General features: G+C 39.6%; 1 protein-coding gene across 17 annotated transcripts in view; it reads right to left on the bottom strand.

The window, feature by feature from the left end:
• Positions 1 to 1,117: 1,117 nt before the first annotated feature.
• PBRM1 (polybromo 1) overlaps positions 1,118 to 20,133 on the bottom strand; it is a 69,457-nt gene continuing 50,441 nt past the window's right edge. For 10 of the 17 annotated variants that reach the window (XM_052777415.1, XM_052777414.1, XM_052777408.1 and 7 more), the window contains 6 exons: positions 17,236 to 17,437; positions 13,100 to 13,258; positions 9,135 to 9,290; positions 6,647 to 6,717; positions 4,619 to 4,835; positions 1,118 to 4,270 (listed from right to left, as the gene is read on the bottom strand). In XM_052777415.1, the coding sequence (XP_052633375.1) occupies positions 4,098 to 4,270; positions 4,619 to 4,835; positions 6,647 to 6,717; positions 9,135 to 9,290; positions 13,100 to 13,258; positions 17,236 to 17,437 (978 nt within the window). In that variant the 3' untranslated portion in view covers positions 1,118 to 4,097. The remainder of the gene's footprint in view (positions 4,271 to 4,618; positions 4,836 to 6,646; positions 6,718 to 9,134; positions 9,291 to 13,099; positions 13,259 to 17,235; positions 17,438 to 20,133) is intronic. The other 7 variants (XM_052777421.1, XM_052777422.1, XM_052777425.1 and 4 more) reach the window with 2 other exon arrangements.

Genomic DNA, 20,133 nt, shown 5'->3' with positions numbered 1-20,133 from the left:
ATGGCCAGATTTCTGCACTGGATTTCTGATCCCTTTTGGTGCAGGAAGGACTGACCGTAGGAGACCACCATGTCTCCGAGGCCTGACAGAGACTGGGAATCTCTTTATCCAGGATCACCAGATCCTACTGCACTGCAGCAGCTGTCGTTTTGTTTCTTTGCATGATGGTCAAATTAGACTTGCTGGAAAATGCAGTAAGCAAAAGGGATATGAGGTTTATTTTATTAATAAAAAAAATTCACATATATCAATTAATCAGATCTCATTTCTTACTTGATGTTCAGAGTACCCAGACATTTTGAAACACTGCTCCAATTCAGTGCATTTGCAGCCAAGAGGGAGCTACATACATCTATGGATGATCTTCAGTATCTCAGTCTGAGCAAAAAAAGATGTAGAGGATGATTAGAATTAGTCTCCTCCGTGCAGCTGCACCATCAAATTTTAGAAAGGTGGAAGTTCTGTAAAGCTGGCAGCCTGCATGAGAGGCAGCGTTTATCCCCTGGGTCAGAGACATGAATACGTGTTAATTAAATATAATGCTATCTGCTCTGGTTGTTTAAATACCTCTTTGTAAATTTTATGGCAGAGGCACCTTGAGACTTAAGAGGTTGCTATTGCTTAATTTTTCTTGCAGTTTCTGGTATTAAAGAAAATTTCTATCCTGGTTTCTAATTTTATTGTGTAAAAGATGCTTTTTCCATATTACTGTTCTAATTTCCTTTATTACACAGCTACATAAAAGACAGTCCTGAACCAGGTTAGCTTCCAGTATGAAATTAAGGCTTGCTGTTTATTTTCAAAGCAATTAATGTGGGGCATCTGGGCCTGACCGAATCTTATCATCTCCACTCAGCTTGTTCCCAATGCGTCACATATTTTTCAAGGTTTAACTGTTCATGCTCCTTATGGCTCAATTTTCAACCATATTTTTCAGCATCACTGTTCTTATTACCTACCAGGCACCTCTTGAAATACACAGGACAATATAAAAAGGATTCTTTACCCACGCACAAGCATGCATGTACCAAGGACTTAATAAAATCTGGATCAGCAACAGCCAGAATTACTTGAAATAAAATCCTAACAAAAGTCTTGATGGGAGACTCAAACCTGGTTAATCCAAAACACTTTGCAAACTATTTTTATTCAAATTAAAAAGACTCAGGTAAACAAAGTGATGGTACATACATGTTATAAACCTGGTTAGCAGCTTAACCTTCAGGAGTACAAGATCTAATGAAAAGCCAAGCATGGATTAACCAGGTCCGAAAACATACGCTGAAAAAAAAAAAAAAAAGTCACCAACATCAACGTTTTGTATTTTTACACAAACAGTAAATTTTCTCATGGAAGGGAAGGACTGAGGAAGAGAACAAATTATTATTAGTCACCTCCAACTGGTTTATGAAAATACCGGTCCTAGATTAATCTGTTTTCCACTCTCACAGAAGCCAACCATTTCCCATACATACTTTTATTTTAATATGAAAGTTTTGTTCACGCCAGTACAATGAACGGCAGTGGAAAACAAATGAGGGGTTCAAACACCCACAAAGAGAGAGAAAGAGAAAGACAGACAGACGTGTCTTTTTTTTTTTTTTTAAACCAGAGTCAGAAAACAGTTTCTTTTGCTGGTTTTGAATTCTAGACTGTAGCCATTATATCCTAAATTTTACTGCAATCGACTGAAATGCCTCCAATATACAGAGGCATGATTTTGAAATAAATAAACAAAGCTTAAAATAATTGATTAGGGCCAGCCCAGTGGCTTAGTGGTAGTGCTCTGCACTGCCTTGCGGGAGGACCCAGGTTTCGTTTGCACTTCCAATCTCTTGCTCCTGGGCCGGAAAGAGCAGCGAAAGTAGAGCTTCAGCTGCTCGGGCAGGAGAGAGCCAGTGCTGCAAGTCTGCTCATCACTGACCTTCAGATAAATTAAACATCTGAGTTATACAGGCTCCAAAGGGAGTCCCATCCAGTCCTCAAAAGAAAATAAATAAAACAATAACTTAACTAAAATCCATCCCAGGTTCTTTGGTGTAATTTTTGTTAATGCTGAGAAGTAGGAGAATCTGGTGGTGTATTAGTACAATCATTGATAGTTCCAAATACTCAAAAACTAGGATTTGCTGCCTGATTCGCTTCAACGTCCCGTCTTTGTGGCTAAAAATTGCAAAGCCTACGGTAATTTAATCACATTTTAAGATGATACTGTATATATGGGGGTGGTCTAAGACTATTCAGTTTCTACTTTATTAAATAAAATTGATAATTTACAAAGGCCAGTAAAGAATTTCTGTACCACAGGTGTGCTACTTGTAGAGTTCAAAATTGTAATTTCCCTATATGTTGCTTAATTCCATTTTCTTCACGTCCATTGCACATCTGACCTAAACTGTCCTTAAGTGCCTATTTGTAATTACATGGTTTTCTGTGCAATGACTGGAGGATTGCAATAGGAGAGGGAGAGGAATTAGCCAGTAAAATTAAGTAACAGTTCATACTTGCACGTCACTTCCCTCATCGGTATTAATTACATCAGCAAAACAAAACCCAAGATATCCAGTATTTGAAGAAAAATATTTAACCTTCTGCCAAATATACTGAAATGAAAGTGTTCTGTACTATTAGACTTTAAAAAACATTTCCACATGAACATCTCTAGCAGTAAGATGAAGTGTATCAGTAAATCAGTTCTTTTGGACTGAGTTGCAGTGACCACGTTCCTGCCAACAATTTTTGCAAATTAATAGAGCTTTCCCAGTTACTTAATGCAATCCAGAAGTATTAATTCTTTTTCTAAAATTAAATACGTTAAAGGATTTACCTTTAAACAAATACCTTTGCAGTCTGAAAGGTTGGTTAGTTACGAGGACAGATAAGTCTTTAGCAGAAGGCAGCCACAACCTGAAATTTGGCAAGAGTCTACACCTACCTTACTTAACTTAAAAAAACCCAAACCAAAACAAAACAAAAAACCCCCAAACCCTCTGAAGGCTGCAATGCAAGTACTCTATTTCTCCAACATACTCGCTATGCTGAACTTACACATACCGTACAGTAGTATTTAACTTTAAAGTTAAGTGTCAAATTTTGCATTGCAAAACTTTCATTAAGGTGAATCAATACACTTAAAGAAAGCATATAAAAACGTCTTACAATGCCCAATCATTAACAGAATATGTGTGAATTTAAAAACATCATGTTACTTCACTAACAAAACAACTTTTCTTCTCCTCTAACTTACCTTTCAAGACCTGAACTGGTTCGAAGTTCTGCATGCCTCTCCCACATGCAGACGGAATTGCTTAGGGAGGAAGCTTCCCTTTCCCACTGCTCGGTGTTAGGGACATCACAGAACCCCCAACACAGGTCACAGTAGATGAAACATTTCACCTTCTAAGCACATGCCAGCACATGTATTCTGTTACTGATTTAGGATCGCAACGGCCTTGGCTACACAACTGGACAGGACTGGACAACATTAGTGGTCAAGACACCCTTGTCCTGTCCACACTAGCACTTCCATGATTGCTGTGGCCCACTCAGCTGCCTCAGTATTGACTTGAAATGTCATTTTTCCCTAGCATCAATGCACATCTTACCTTTAGCTTCTTTTAAGAGATCCTCCCTGTTCACATCCAAGCAAGATTTCTGCTGGAAGTGGCTAGCACACACAAGCACATGTACACACATTCTTCTAAGATGTAAACTATGACTAATTTCACATTCCACTGTATCAATCTGTAAATACTTTGTTTTCTTTTTTCTTCTTTTATATAAAAACAATGGCATCTGATTCTCAGCAATAAAGTATAAGAAAGATGAATCCTTGACTACACTTAACCAATTATGAAATCGCCTTTCAAACAAAGGAAACATATGCAAAAATCCGTGTATTTGATAAAGTCAACTTAATATAACAAAAAGTGAAATATGCTTATTAAAAGTGTCCTTATATAAAAATGGTCTTGCAATGTACAGTAAAATGCAATACAAATTATTGTTGGTTATCTCTTCCCACCCAGTAACTAAAACAGCTATTGTTCCACAAAACTCCTTATATGCCGGTATCAAAGAAAGAAGCAATTATGCGACTAAACATTTTCTATGTTGTATGCCTGACGGATATTAAGGGTGTCTCGTAGCATCAAGTCTCGCAGACGCCATAATGCATCAGCCATTGTGGTATGAGCCCCTTTACTCTTCAACCAGTGTGAAGGGAGTCGGCTCTCTTGTTCTTTTGATAAGTGGACATCTCGTCTTCGTGCTGGAAGGTCAAGAAATGGTCCAATTATCTACTGGCTTTGATATTTACCACAATTTTTCTAGAAAAAGCTGAATGTAATTCTACAGTATAACTGTATATAACTTAAATACTCCTAGTATTTAAGCCCATACAATTGATTCTTAGATTTATACAACATCGATGGAATTAGCCTACCGATAACATATATATTCCCATTCTGTTGATTTGTTTTTAATAATTACTTGCATGTGTACATTTTATTAAGTAAGCAGCAGATTTATTTAGCATTTTTCATAAAAGCAAAAGATATTAATGGTTACGAAGAAGTGTGTTCTGTCTGGAAACGTTCCACTCTATCAAAAGCCTTACCTGCAAGGGTCTGGTCCCACTTGCTAATACTATTTGATTCAGCACTAAGCCCCTCAATATATTTCAGATACGCTTCAGAATGAAGAAGCCTCTGTGTCTTTGGTGGAGGGGAGACGAACATGGGAGTTGTGGGCTGCTGAATAACTGGCTGACTTGCTGGGCTCTGGCCGGGATACGGAGGCGGCGCCTGCTGTCCTGGTGGGCCAAGGATTCCTATCTACAATGACAAAGTAATGGAGAGATCACATTTCAGGGAATTGCAGGGAAGCCGGTTCACATGTGTGCATCAGGTCATCCTCATACAATGGAGCTTCAAAACAGGTTATGAGCAAAGGCATAAGAAAATTGCCCTGGAGGACACCCACTTCAGCCAGGGTTATCTATTGGGGTCAGTGAGATGCACAGAGAGAAGTGCAAACAAACCATATCCGTATTTAACAGACAACATTGTTCATATTTCTAATCTATGTAAACATACTCTGATTACTATCAGCATTTCTCCTCTCTCCTATTAATCTTAATTACTCCTTTTGCCTCCTTTTTATTTCATGCTTTCTCTAATTTGATCAGAAACTGTGTGGTCTGTGAAGTGTGGGGTTTATATCTAAAACATCTAATCCAAATTGACCCTGATCCTTGGACAACTGGGATACTTCCACAAAATAAATGCTAATCACTGTCAGGCAAAAATCGCAGGCACACAAAAAAACCCCACAGTCACACAGAAGAATTCCCACCATTGTGATTAAGTAGCAGTACTGAGAACTCTTAGCAGAGATATCCTGTGGTCTGGAATAACTCAAGTGTCATGACATATACACTTCACTACTTTCTCACTCAACTTCTGGTTTTCTTTACACCCTCTAGCCAAAATCACACTTCTCTTTATGATGCAAAAATTTAGTCAATAAAATTGGAAATGTGCTGAATACTTAATCTGTGTTAATCTCTGAGAAGAAACATCTGATCATCACTGTTATCCAAACTCACAAATTCTGAACTGCCAATGAACGTCTGCTTCATCAGTTCGTGAAATACAGGAGCAAACAAAACAGTTTTTACCCACTCATCAACGGCTGAGAAAGTGGACAGCGTCCTCTGTGCATCACTGAAGCATGCAAAACCTAAATTACCAGCAGTTTAACAGTGTATTGAAATGACTCGTCTTCAGTAGAAGGAAAACAAAACAAAACACTGTCTTGCTTACACTGCAGAAGTTATCCCACTGGACAGAACCTAATTAGTCTAATAACAATTCAACCAACAAATACCGACATACACTTTGAGTGTAAGATATTAACTGGTTCTAAATACATCGGTGTACATTTCATTTATGCTGTCCCTGGGCTATATGCACCCCTACAGGTTATAAGTGAGATACTGTCCTGGTTTCAGCTGGGATAGAGTTAATTGTCTTCCTAGTAGCTGGTATAGTGCTATGTTTTTGAGTTAGGTATGAGAAGAATGTTGGTAACACTGATGTTTTCAGTTGTTGCCAAGTAATATTTAGTCTAAAGTCAAGGATTTTTCAGCTTCTGATGCCCAGCCAGCAAGAAAGCTGGAAGGGAACAAGAAGTTGGCACAGGACACAGCCAGGGCAGCTGACCCAAAGTGGCCAACGGGGTATTCCATACCATGTGACGTCATATCTAATATATAAACTGGGGGGAGTGGGGGTGGGGGGAATCGCCGCTCGGGGACTAACTGGGTGTCGATCAGCAGGTGGTGAGCAATTGCATTGTGCATCACTTGTATATTCTAATCCTTTTATTATTACTATTGTCATTTTATTAGTGTTATCATTATCATTATTAGTTTCTTCTGTTCTATTAAACCGTTCTTATCTCAACCCACGAGCTTTAATTCTTTTCCCGATTTTCTCCCCCATCCCACTGCAGGGGGGAGGGGAGTGAGTGAGCAGCTGCGTGGTGCTTAGTTGCTGACTGGGGTTAAACCACGACAGACAGACGTTGTTCAAATGCTAATTCAGAGCCCTAGAGCCTCATAAATAATGCAAAAAATACTCACCTGCTGTCCAAAAGGACTTGCTCCGGGTGCTGGAGTGCCTACCATGGGGGACACATTTTGGCCTATAACACCTATATTCCAAAATATAAAATAATTGGTCTTATTTCAGAGCAGTAACAAATACCTCTTTCGTCTTCTATAGTAAGAATTTATACTTTGATATCATTGCTCACAGTTATTTTAAGCAGATGTACGACATTCAAATATCCCCCTCTCCCCCAGTAAAAACAACACTTTAGAAGATTCTGAATGAAAAACAAAAAAAAAGCCAACATGACAACTACCCCACCAAACATCGATATGTGGCCTGTTGAATTAATTTAATTAAATAAATGCAAAGTGAATAATTTTTGGTTTTCAGGTTTTTTTGACGTTACTTAGTCATTGCCTGACTAAATCTTTTCATTTATAATATATGCCTTTGGCTTGACAGGATCTTCCTGGAATCCTTTAAGAAAGGAAATGCTGATTTGCTTTAGCAACATTTAACATTTCCTTGTGTTCAGTTTTATAAAATACATTCACAGCAGGAGGAAATTCAAGCCATTGCACAAATTCTGTTAGATCTCACTCACATAAAACGTAACTTGCAGGTTAAGCTTTAATAGTCTTACATATAAGACCGATGAACATTTGAAATAAATTTCAAAAAAATAAAAACTGTTAGTTTTTCTCAAACATATTGAGACTTTTCGCTATTGCACAGAGTGCAGCAGAAAACACCCATGTCAGTCTTACATACAAAAATCTATAAATCTACGTAAGAGTCATGCAGTTCCTGATATTTCACATACAGATGCTTTCATCTGAAAAGTTGCGTGTGCTGCTGCGTTTCCTACTGTTTATGCCACTTCTCATATTCATTCATTGGAAAAGCTGCAAATTAACTGTGCTCTTCCTGAGGGTTTAATTTGCATGCAGGTTTCTATATCAGTGATCAAAAGATGTGCCACAGCATTTTGCACACTAAAGCACATTTTGAATGCATTTTCCACTTGATCACAGCCCCCATTTTAAATGCATCTGTACTAACAGCAAGTCAGAAGTTGGGAAAAACGTTGGTAACACAAGTTGTGGCACGGATTTTTTTGGTACAAAGCAAAGAGGTCTGGAGGAGGGCAACCCCACCTTTCCAGTATCAGAGCATGGCTTCACCCTTAGCCCACCCAGCCTCATTTAGCACCACTTCACATGTGGTCCTCCATTCCCAGGCATTGTTTTTTCCCTAATCCATATCCTCTCCGTTTTAAACATCATACACGCAGCCCACTTCTCCAGTTGGAAAAACTCTTCAAAGAAATGCATTGTCCTGGATTCGCCTCCCAAACATTTTTGTATGTTGCTGATGTGTGCTAAATGTCGCTGCCTTGGTGAGTCGGGGACAGGCTCACAGACACACAGCTATTTTCCTACTCCCTCTACATGACATTATGGTGAATCATACATACCAGCAAAGCTGCAAGCTGCACACCTAATGGATTTTTTTTAAAAAACAAGCAAACAAACAAATGAAAAAAAAAAAACCAAACCAATTTACACACAGATAGTCTTAACAGAGCTTCTGATAAACACAGTTGCAAGTGGGGTAAGGAGAGGCAAATGAGACCACTTTTGTCCACAGCTTGTTTAACTGCTGAACATGTGGGATGCACATCTTTTAAACAGACACATGAGTTATCAGAGGTAAAAACGGAAAGAATCCACAGAAAACAGGATGAGAAGGCAGATGAACATTTTTCCCCATAATGGGTACTTGTTAATGGGATTAACACTGGAAAAATGTTTATGCTTCATTCAGTCTCACTTCTCAACAAAAGTGTGTAAAAAAAAAAAAAAGCAAACATGTAGTAGATATGCTCTCAAAAATCGATTCAAAATTTGGCCACAACAGTATACTGAGTTCACTTCATCACCAAGTATTTCCAGTTATTATTCTGCCAACAATGTTTAATCTGAACACTGTTTTATAATAACATATGTCAGTGCTCCAAGGGCCAAGGGGTCTTACATGACCAGGTTCATTTAAGGGTAGTCTGACTACTGATTAACATACTGAAAAAAGAGTTCGATAAGGAATGAGAGCAATAAATTTCATTTATAAGCCCACTTTAAATAAGAAAAGAAAGAGTGGAAGGACGCTATTCAAATGACATAAGAATATGAATAGATTGATTTCAGCTTTTCAGACCTCTGATAAACTCAAGCACAATTGTCAAGTTTTTTGGCTGGAGCAAAACTACTGCTGGAGCAGCATCACATTTCTCCAGTAACTTTTCCCTGCCAGTTTACTGGACATGCTGCTCTGTCAACGTTTTGCACGTATCTCATATATTCAGCAGTGCACTGTATGCGCTGCAACTAAACAAACCTGCAATGTTCAGAAACAAAAGCTATGACCAAAACAAGCCGCAGATAATCTCTGTTACAACTGGTTAAACGGCAAGTACATGAAAATGAAACAAGGAGCGAATGAGGATGACATTCTTACCGGGTGGTGGGATGCCTGGGATGCCTGGCATACCTGGCGGAAGTTGGTGGGGTGGGGGCACCCCTGGGTGAAGTGGCTGCATGCTGCCCATGCTAACAATGCCATCAACTGGGCCCTGCAAAGGTGGCAGCACCGGTGGATAGCCACTTATCATGCCTTGAAGGACACAACAAATTTCAAACATGCATCAATAACATGCAATATGATCTACACAGTAAGACATGCACTATCCACAAAATAATAAAAAAAAAAAAGCACCTTTAGTACAGCAAGACAATACTACAATTAGTATCTTGCAAAAATGAACAAAAATTAAAAATAAAGTTATAAATACAAAACACTATTCTTTTGATGAATTAGTATTTAGTGTATTTGTATGTTTCTCATGGGGCAATAAATGCTGAATATTCAGATACGTTAACACAAGGAATAAATTCAGCCACAATTAAATGTTACTAATGCAAGCAATTTTAATACAGCTCAAAGCTCTGCCATCTGCATACAGATTACAAACACAACACTAACTACACAAGCTTCACGTATGGCCCTGCTACATGGGCTAGCTCAGAGACCAAACCCAACTGGAACAAAAATAAAAACCTATACATTTTTCTGCAGCGTATATGCAAAATTACACACACAAAAGCCCTACAACATTCACATACTTAAAACTACCGGCAGTGACAGGTGATTTTTATTAAACCATCTCCAGTATGAACTAAGGAAGTAACGCGAATTTTAAACCTGACAGCACAGGATGTGCAGGGCTGCAGTGACTTACACTGACAGCACTAGACCGAAGTAAAAGGACTTAAAAGGAGCACCTGCAGTTCCTCACAGAATTTCAATGTCTTCAAGGTGTCTTTATAGGAAAATCAATGATACAATGAAGACAGTATTGTGCTGCTGCTCATAAATTTAGTTTTCTGCACGTCAGGGAAGACAATTTGGAGCTTATTCTGGTTTCAGCTCAGGTTTGCTTCTATCCATGAGGTGAACCTACACAATATAACTGCACTATGTTTATTAGGTCCTGGAATGTAACTTGCTTGTCCCTTGCCTGTTTTCTAGGCTTTTTAATTTAAATGGATGTGTTGTCAGGTAACCAAGGAAGGGGGTTGGAAAGACAATGAAAAGATGACAGAGGACAGAAGCAGGTCTAGAGAGATGAGGTAAGTTTAGAAATGCAAAATTGCTGGGGCTTCTATAGTCTGTTCCAAGAAACCACCTACTGAGTCTTTGCCATACTCCCAGTAACTCATAAAAGAAACTTTCAGAACAGGGATTTCTGGAATAAGACTGGCCAAAAACTCACACCAGCTCTGACTGAAAACAAAGCTGTCACAAGCTCAGGATCAAAACAGATCAAGCAGCTCCAAAATACAAGCTCAGTTTGTCACTTCCTCAGGAAGAGTTACAAAGGTGAGAAACCTGAAATTCCAAAAGCTTTACATGGATCAAACAATGAGAAAATAAAGAACTGATCTCCCTCAAACTTCCATTTTCCACAGGACACCTAGACTGACACTTATTAAATAGGTCTTAAGTCTCTATTTCAAATAACTAGAGCGTCATCTGTACCTCTTTATTAATGTAGTGAAATCCATATTTCTAATGGAAAAAGTAAAAGAAGAAAAACAAAAAGCATCCCTAGAATAAAGGGCTTTCACTGTAGCTACTGCCTGGTACTTCCAGTGCACTCTGAGCTACAATCACTTCTTCAATGCATTTACATACACTTCTGAAGCTTTAAAACAAACAAACCAAAAATCCTCCAATGAAACAAACCCATATTTATCAATCATGAAAGCTCATTTCTACATTTCCAAATAAAATACTCACTCAAAAACTGGCTGCATTAATAAAGTTATCATCAAATCCCCATGAGAAGACAGTTCTTGTAGCTTATCACAAGGTTCTAAGAGCAGCGACTTTCATACCCCATGTATGAGTTACCACTTTGGTTTTAAACGAGTAAACATGGGCAAACTATTTCCAGCTCCCACAGCTATGATTTATGATGTCTCTCAAATTACTTGTTCTCCCATTTTTACTATAACAATGTAAGATTAAATAAACTTTTGTAATGCCTGAATTTACAAGAAACTAGAGCGCTGCACGCTAAGAGAAATGCATCTCAGAAGGCATCCACATTTCTTGGTCATAAAGAAGTTCTATGAACTTCTGTGGAGAATTTCTCTGAACTAGAGAAAAGCAATCAAATGATGGAGGAGGATGTGAAAGAGGTCTCAACAGAATAAGATACTTCTAAGTAAGACTTGTGGAAACCAAAAGATGAAAGACTGTGTTTTTCAAATGGGCCATAAAAATAGAAAGAGTTTAAAAAGATCCACTTGATCATCTACTTTAAGGAAGTATTTCACAATGCTAAAGTGAAGAGACTTGAATGTCTAACTGCTTGAATAAGATGATGGTCTTAAATACAGGTTTGCTTTTGAGGAGGCTGCCGCAGGAAGTAAGTTAGCATGTGTAGTTTGCAGAATGCACATTTTTGGAAAAGTTTTAAGAAAGTGTTAATAATAAGTATTAATGCTCACCTACACCTACCTCCAAAAAAATTGGAAATGTGACTCAGTGACAAAAAACTAAGAACCAAACCAAGAAAACACAACCACAAGAGGATGACATTTCTACATATTCTAGATTGAAGTAGGTTACTCAAAAAAGAGATCACTGCAGAACTCTTTTTTTTTTTTTTTTCCTTTTCTTAATATATGCACAGGTATGTGTACACACACACAAACACACACCAACTGCAAACAGTTCAGAGGAAAATTATCAAGAACAAAGTGAAAAAAACAAAAGAAAAATACAACTCAGCGTAAACAAATGCTTTGTAATCAGGAGACCATGAACCAAATAAGGAATGTGCCTTCAGTTTAAACATCCATACAGCCTATTTACTGAAAAGGGATTTAGAGACCGTGATGAAAAATGCTTCAGGCTCTCAGCTCTAAATATGGCCACAGCCTGTGAGACGGGAAAGAAAAAGAAAAATGACAAAAGAATAAATGGAATAATTGGAATGCCTTAAGGGAAAGTTAAAAAACCCCAAAACTCAAACAAAAACCCTCCAGATACTAATTTTTACCTACTTGGCACTATTTTGACCTTGACTGAAGTAATCTAATTATTTTGATTAGAAATGGGAGAAGGAAAACAACCTATCAGGTCATACCTAATTAATTTTCTCACCAGCATATGGCTGATTCCCATACAAGAATCTCCAGTGGACTACATTGTCTTCAGATCTGATCCTGAAGATACTTGCTCTGAGCATATTCCCTATGAACTCAAGTCAGATTACAACTGGTAACAAGCACAACACCCAGCAACAGGGACCTTGTGGAAAAGTTTTCCAAGCTCAGCTCTATTCTGAAAAATCACCTGAGAAAACTAGCAATGTTGGCATTTCGTATTTTTTTCTGCAATGGCTCTAGATCCTAGTCTGCTCTGCTTACCAGTGTCTAATCAGCAATTCTGTAAAGCTTTTGCTTGGATTTAAAATCTGGTTCGGATTCTGTTTGCCTCTCACCTTCCTGACAATAAAAAAATATAATAATAATTTGCCTCCTACTTTACCACTTCCACTAATGCTGCATGCACTAGAAGAGTATTTAGCTTGCTCCCCTCCTGCCATAGCAGGGCTAAACATGAACTCTCAAAGTAGAGTGAATAAACACGACTGCACACAAACAGAACAGGACTACCGTACAAGGAGGACCCTTTTCCCCCTGCATTTTCAACAGGCTATTCACTATTGGAGCAAGTAACGTGGGACTACCAGGCTACTGCTGCAGTTATGTATATTCATTATGAAGAAAGACTGAAGAGGTTGAGCTTTTTCTTCCGTAAGAACAAAGTGACCCAAGAGAGTGTTCAGAGTTATGAAGGGGATTGATATAGTGGATGAGGAAAAAATGGTCATAGCTCCTACGTTTTACCTGCAACGGGTGTCAACTGCTGATTGAGCATTCCCATTGGTGTTGGTGGCGGCACCACCCCCATAAGAGCCCCGACAGGAGTGCCTGCCCGGGGGGAGGAATTCTGCTGCTGTGCTGCTCGCTCTCTCTCCTGCTGCTCAGCAACTTTAGCTGCCCGCTCTGTAAAAGTATTTTAGATTTTCAGTTCTGTTTTGTAACCCAGAATTTCAAAATATTATCTGTTCATTAAAAAGGACTAGTCAAACACTGGCATAGTTTAGTCAAATATAAAGTAGAACAGATGAATCTTTTTATACAGCATATGATTTGATTTCATGTGGCCGCAGCTAAGACTTTTAGAGAACCTTTCATGAAAAATATTCCACAAAGTTTTATCTCTTTCTAAAAAAAAAATAAAAATAAATAATAAAATAAAAATTTAAAAAGTCAAAGAACAAATTTGATAATAACACCAGTGTTACCAACATGAAGCAGCAGTCCAGCACTAGGCTCGGTCCACACTAGGAGAACATGGCAAAACATTCCCTCTTTTGACACCACTGGCTCAGCTAAACCAGTTGCAGCCAAGGCTGGCAGCTTTCACATAGATCCACTACTAGCTGCTGCGGGAATTTTAAGCACCATGTCTACCAGACGTGCCCTGAAGTAAGAAGCAAATAGCAGATAACAGTGCCAGCCGGTAGCCCGTTTATTCTTGGGCTCCCCACATATTTTACTACTGATGCAGCTGAAAAGTGATGGCAAAGTCGGGAAGCATTTGCAAAGTTTCCCTAGTGTAGATAGGTCCTTAGTGTTTGGAACATAACAAGCAGCAGTTTGATGAACCAAAAATATTTTTCTCTGCCTCTTTCTGTAATTTTCCCCATTTAGTCCCCTTTGAGCTATTTTTTTTTTTTTTTTTTGCTGAAGATGTCTAACTCACATTGTGCTGCTCACTGGAGGTCATGTGTGTCCTTTGTACGATGAATCTGGTCATTATCTCAATCAAGTTTCTCACTGTGACTGCAAGAACAAAAGATCTACTGCAAGGGAATCTGACCAGAGGACAATTTTTTATTAAGGGAAGGGCAAAGGGTCATGGGAAGAAGAAAGAAAAAAAACCAAAACCCAACCAAACAAAAAAAGGAGATATACTGAATGCCCACTCAAGGTGCTTTGGGGGCATGCAAGTTGCCGATTTGTTTACTCTGAACACTGTATCTGACTGACGCAATAAGGAACAACAAAGAATAAATGAATGCAGCATACATCTCCAGCAAATTTTAATAACGGTGAATGCAGGGCTAGAAGTTCTCTTGCAGTTGGTGAAAGATGAAAACTGCCACTAAGACAGCAACCAAGGTCCTCTGTCAAACAAAGGCTAAGAAGGATTTCATCAAGGAGATTAAGTTATGCATCCTGCTAATGTTACTCGTTTTGTCTAGTATACAACTTTGAACGTCTATCACGTGTTTGTCTCCTGTAGAACCTGTTTGCGCAGCTTCTAGCACTACTTCCATACACTGAAAGACCAGTTTCATTTCCAAAAGCATTTCCTTCCTCCTTTTCACTTCTGTCATTTCAGGAAGAGATGACGACGCACAGAAACTCCTAAATTTACTACAGGGAACTTATATGTGATTGAGCACAAAATACACAAGACATTCAAAGCTAGATCCTGAAGCAGAAAAATGAAATAATCCTCTTCAGAGCAGAGCAAGCATTTGGGCAAAAGATGAAGTAGCTGTTCTGACTCTCACCTACTTTTGGCCAGCTAAAAAAAATGGTCAGACAAAAGCAAAAGTTCTGGAGACACTCTGATGAATGAAGAATTACTGTTAAGTGTTCAGCTTTATCAGACTTCAGAGTGCTGAGCTTTGAAGAAGGACCTGACATAGCACAGTACTTGAGTTTTACCTAGCCTCTGTCCATGCCATGACTGCCATGGAACTAACAGATGAAAGAACACTGCCAAAGTGAACTGTAGCAGGTGTCTAAAAGTTCAGCCTTGCATATTCACCTTAATACTCAATACTAAACCTAAATCGTTTAGGCCAGGACTTAAGATCATTCAAACAACATTTCCAACACATCTCAAGAGACAGGAAAGAGACCTTCTGCTTTGAACAGAGCTTTGCCTTAAAACAGGCCTCTACCTCAATCACATGCATTATTTTATTTTATTTTGAGGAGCTTTCGCAGTGTAGTTAGCCATGCAGGCATTTCCAACGCAGCCTATTCTTTGCTCAACTATTGCTAAAATAACAACTATTACCCTGCACATGAAATTTTCAGCAGGTCAAAATGGATCTAAAATGCAAAATACTTTTCACCAGAACATGGAGAGGCACTTTTTCACTGAGATGTCAAACCATGCCTGTTCCCTTCTCCCTGGTGCACATCCACACTAGAAAACATATGAATTTTGACTCGTCACAGTGAAAGGAGAGGAGTTCCTCTCCTTTCACACATGGTAAGCAAACACAGTTTGGACGCTTTGTAACCCCATCCCAACCCCTCAAAAACAAATGAAAGCAAGTCTACTTCTGGGCAGACACCAAGCCAGAGAAACTGCAGCCCAAAACCCAAAAGCTTTGGCAAATTTTAATTGAGAAAGAGGATTAAAATGGAAGCACATAGGGCACCATTAACACAGTGGACAGACGCTGTTGCTACCGTTACATTACAGCTATGTCTTCCTGCAGAAGTGCAAGACATCAAGCTGCTCTAAGCTAGGAAGTGATGACATGCTAGCCATCTTACTGCTTAAGAATTAGGCTGTAAGGAGGGATCTGTCTATAAAAAGATACCATGTGCACCTAGAAGGCTGTAAAAGGAAACTACGACAGCAAAAAAGGCCATAGTACTTTCACAAAGAAAGAGCATTACCATTTCCCTTCACAGCATTTGCAAAGAAAACTTGCACATAGCCGAGTTGTGCTGTATCACTCTCCAGAATTGCAAAGAGGTACTACTGCAAATTCAGAAAGGACTGAGGCGGCTGAGAGTGGAAAGTGATAGCATGCAAACTTCTAGTTTGAAGATCAAAGGTGCCTTTAAGTTATGAGTATGCAGAAAACCTATCAAATCTCATTTTTAAAGAAGCAAAGTTATAACTTAATTGGGCAATAACTTTCCAGGGTGTTGAAACTTTCCTTTCCAAAGTAGCATTTTCTTCCAATAAAACTGCAACAGTTGCTTAAAAGTATCATTTTCATATTGGAAGTGTTGACACATTATTAACTAGAGTAGTAACGGATGTTAAGCCAATGTATTTGGCTTGGGTAAGGGCCTGCTATTAAGGATCAATTGTATTTTATTTTAATCAAATAAAGTTGAAACACAATGACCAATATCAGAAGGAAGGGAAGGGAGGGAAGGAAGAGAGGGGGGGGGGGGGGAAGAGAGAGCGAGAGCGAGGGGGGGAGGAAGAGAAAGCGAGGAGGGGAGGAAGAGAAAGCGAGGAGGGGAGGAAGAGAAAGCGAGGAGGGGAGGAAGAGAAAGCGAGGAGGGGAGGAAGAGAAAGCGAGGAGGGGAGGAAGAGAAAGCGAGGAGGAGAGAGGTCTAAAGTATCTCATGCCTATGAAATATTCCTAGGCTTACTTCAGGATATGAAATCTCTCAACAAAATCAGTTACAACAGTTGATTAATACTGTGACTGAACAATAGGGCATATTTACAGTATCATAACAGATTCTGTATCCTTGATTTTATTCTACCAAAGTTTTTTAGGACTCTAAGTACTGTTAATTTTTTCCCGCTCCGCTGTAAGCCTTCTTACCTGCCCACTACAGCTCTGAAGAGCTTCTTGTCCAAAATTCCCCCCCCAGTCCTCCTTTAAGGAAACTTTCACAAACCATTTTTCCAACTGACTTCCAGCCCAGGGGCTTCCCAATTTTGTCCCCATTTTCTTGGTCTTTGTTCATTTGGTGATTTGTGGCAAAGACATTTAAATTATCAGTTGTGCACTACATAACTTAAACATGCGCTTTGCTCCTCTTCAGTCATCTCTCAATATGAACTTCTCTTTAAGGTACGTCCAGAACACAAACATAAATATCTTCTTTTATTAAACCTGTCATCTGAATAACAGTAGTGAACGTGTTGAGAAAGAAAAAAAAGCAGAAAAGAGTTTAGCATCTTAGTTTTTATTTACCTTCATATTCTGCTTTCTTTGTTGCTTCCAAGTTTCTCCATTCAGTTCCTACAAGCCTGCTGAGCTCTCCAAAGGAGTAGTCTGGGTGCTGAGCTTTAATCACAGCTCTCATCTCGCTGCTAAATAAGATGTACCCACTCATGTTGATCTTCCTTTTTGATCCCTCCTTCTTGGTGCTGCCCTTAACAGACTTGGGAGTGGACTGTGAGAAAAAGCAGTTATGACCACAAGTGTACAAAAGAGAAGCTTCTCGACATACAAAATTCAAAGCTGTAAGAAACAGTATTTTAAAATATTCCCGCATTTCTCTTGAACATATTTGCACAAGGACCATCCAGCCTTACAGCCCCTAAAGAGAGACTGCATCTAGTGATGCATGACAAGAGCATACACACACACTTATGAAAAGTACATAGGCAAAAAAACCCAGCCAAACAAAAAAACTCCCACGATATTCTGATGCTTTTCAACCCTTCCACACATAATACCACCTTTATAATTGAGGCTTCAAAAAATTCTCTGCAAGACAACACAAAATGCTTATTATTAGCTAAAATAATTTCAAACTGAACGAGAGGACTAAGGAGGCTGAGTAGCAAATAAGTGACTCTCTGGAAGGCCAGAAGAGAATAAAAGTAATTGTGTTATGTCACAGATTTCATCCATTATGCTGTTCAGAAATATTGCCAACACAAGTTGAGTAAAACATTTTATTTACCATTGCACATATCAGGGAAATGCTTCCCCATTTCATCCTTGGCCTTTGCAACCCCTACCCCCCCTGGCTCCACCTTCCACTCTTCTCAACCCTAAATACTCTCTATTTTGCCTGCCAGACTTCCCCTTCTCTCTAGTGTTCACCTTTCATTACGTAAGTAGGCATTTCTCCCTGAAAAACCCAAAGTCCAGTTTTACTGATCACTGTTTACCTGCACAACAGGTTCACATCCCATTCTTATGTTGATGGATGTGCTGGTTTTGGCTGGGATAGAGTTAATTTTCTTCATAGTCACTAGCATGGGGCTATGTTTTGGATATGTGCTGAAAACAGTGTTGATAATGCAGAGATGTTTTAGTTACTGCTGAGCAGTGCTTACACAGAGTCAAGGCCTTTTCTGTTTCTCACCCCACCCCACCAGCGAGCAGGCTGGGGGGGTACAAGGATTTGGGAGGGGACACAGCTGGGACAGCTGACCCCAACTGACCAAAGCAATATTCTAGACCATATGACATCATGCTCTACTGCGAGAAGAAGAAGGGGCGACATTGGGAGTTATGGCGTTTTGTCTTCCCAAGTAATGGTTATGCGGGATGGAGCCCTGCTTTCCTGGCGATGGCTGAATGCCTGCCTGCCGACGGGACATGGTGAATGAATTCCTTGTTTTGCTTTGCTTGCATGCGCAACTTTTGCTTTACCTATTAAACTGTCTTTATCTCAGCCCATGAGTTTTCTCACTTTTACCCTTCCGATTCTCTCCCCCATCCCACTGTGAGGGAAAGGAGTGAGTGGCTGCGTGGTGCTTAGTTGCTGGCTGGGGTTAAACCACGACAATGGATAACAAAAATTCTGCTCCTTTGATTTTCCCACCATGGATGCTCCCGTTGAGAGCTCCTTGATGTTTCCAGACATCAAAAAATTTAACCTATTCTGACAACCACTGAGACACCACAGCTGGAACCCCCTTTTTGAAGGCTCCTTCCATCTATATTTGTCACAGGGGACCATAATTCACCCATACTCTGATCAACAAGGCCCACAAACGTATCATCATACCAAAACCCTCAAAAGGCCCTTCTCATAATCCCGAACATTACGAATTTCTCCCATCTTGAAAAGTGTAATTGTTTCCAAATACCTGGTGGGGAAAAAAGGAAAGAAAAATATATGCAACTGTTCTCTTCCTATCCTGAAATTCTGGCCACTTTACTAACTCCTTGTGGCAGTACACTCACCCCCGCCCCCCTCCCGCCCCAGCCAGAAATAAAACTTTTCCAGGCAGGGAGAAGAGGAAAAAAAACCCTAAACCCTGGAGACTGCAGGTTGAAATTTGAACTGGCCCATCAAGATGTGCCAGGTACACTGAGGTGACCTTCTTGGCCAACAGGGATTAAAATGACCACAGATCAGATTCGACAAGGGTATAAATGGGGTCCCACTGGAGGACATGTGGGAATCAGTCCTCCGCGGAGCAGCGGGTCTGCAGTCGGGGACTCCCCCTTGGGTCAGGGCACCGCCTGAGGTAACCCCTCAAGGGAGAGAGCCCTCATCTTTTAGGTGAGTGATATGCACATTTTGAGTCATCACTTTTGAATCTTAAGGATTCTTAAGTCAGCTGTGTAGTACTAATTCCCCTTACATCACTGAGCCTGTAGTTCACTACTGTTACCGGAGTTCTAACTAACTTTTCTACTGAAGAATAAATCTGACTTTTAACACTCGTTGGATTTGAGTGTGCGTACATCCGTAACATTCCTTCTACTTGCCATTTTGATCCTGCAGTTCAATACTCTTCTCTCAGCTGAAAACAAAGCTTCAGCAATACCAAGATGCCTAAAAAGTCCTGCTCATCAAGTTAAGCCAGGCACTGGATAAACTGAGGCATACTTGTATGTTACTTCAAACTTCACTGTATTAATTTTCAAATGGCAATCCACCCTTAATGTCTTCATTATGAACCTAAAGACAACACTTGTCTTTTTGGGAGGAAGTCTTCTAGGTTTGTCTCTAAGACGGAGGAAGTGAAGAAAAGTCCACACAGGTTTTGGGATGACACACAGGGCATGTACAACTCATACTGGCTTTTCAGGCAAGCCCACACTGACAGATGCAGAGTTCTCAATTTAGAAACAGGAAAATCTAATGATATATGTGGCCTCTTAGACATCTGCACTTAGATA

The sequence above is a fragment of the Harpia harpyja genome, chromosome Z, assembly GCF_026419915.1.
Source record: "Harpia harpyja isolate bHarHar1 chromosome Z, bHarHar1 primary haplotype, whole genome shotgun sequence".
Classification (NCBI taxonomy): domain Eukaryota; kingdom Metazoa; phylum Chordata; class Aves; order Accipitriformes; family Accipitridae; genus Harpia; species Harpia harpyja.
The sequence above is the reverse complement of the archived record's forward strand: the minus strand, read 5'-3'. Positions and strand labels throughout refer to the sequence as shown.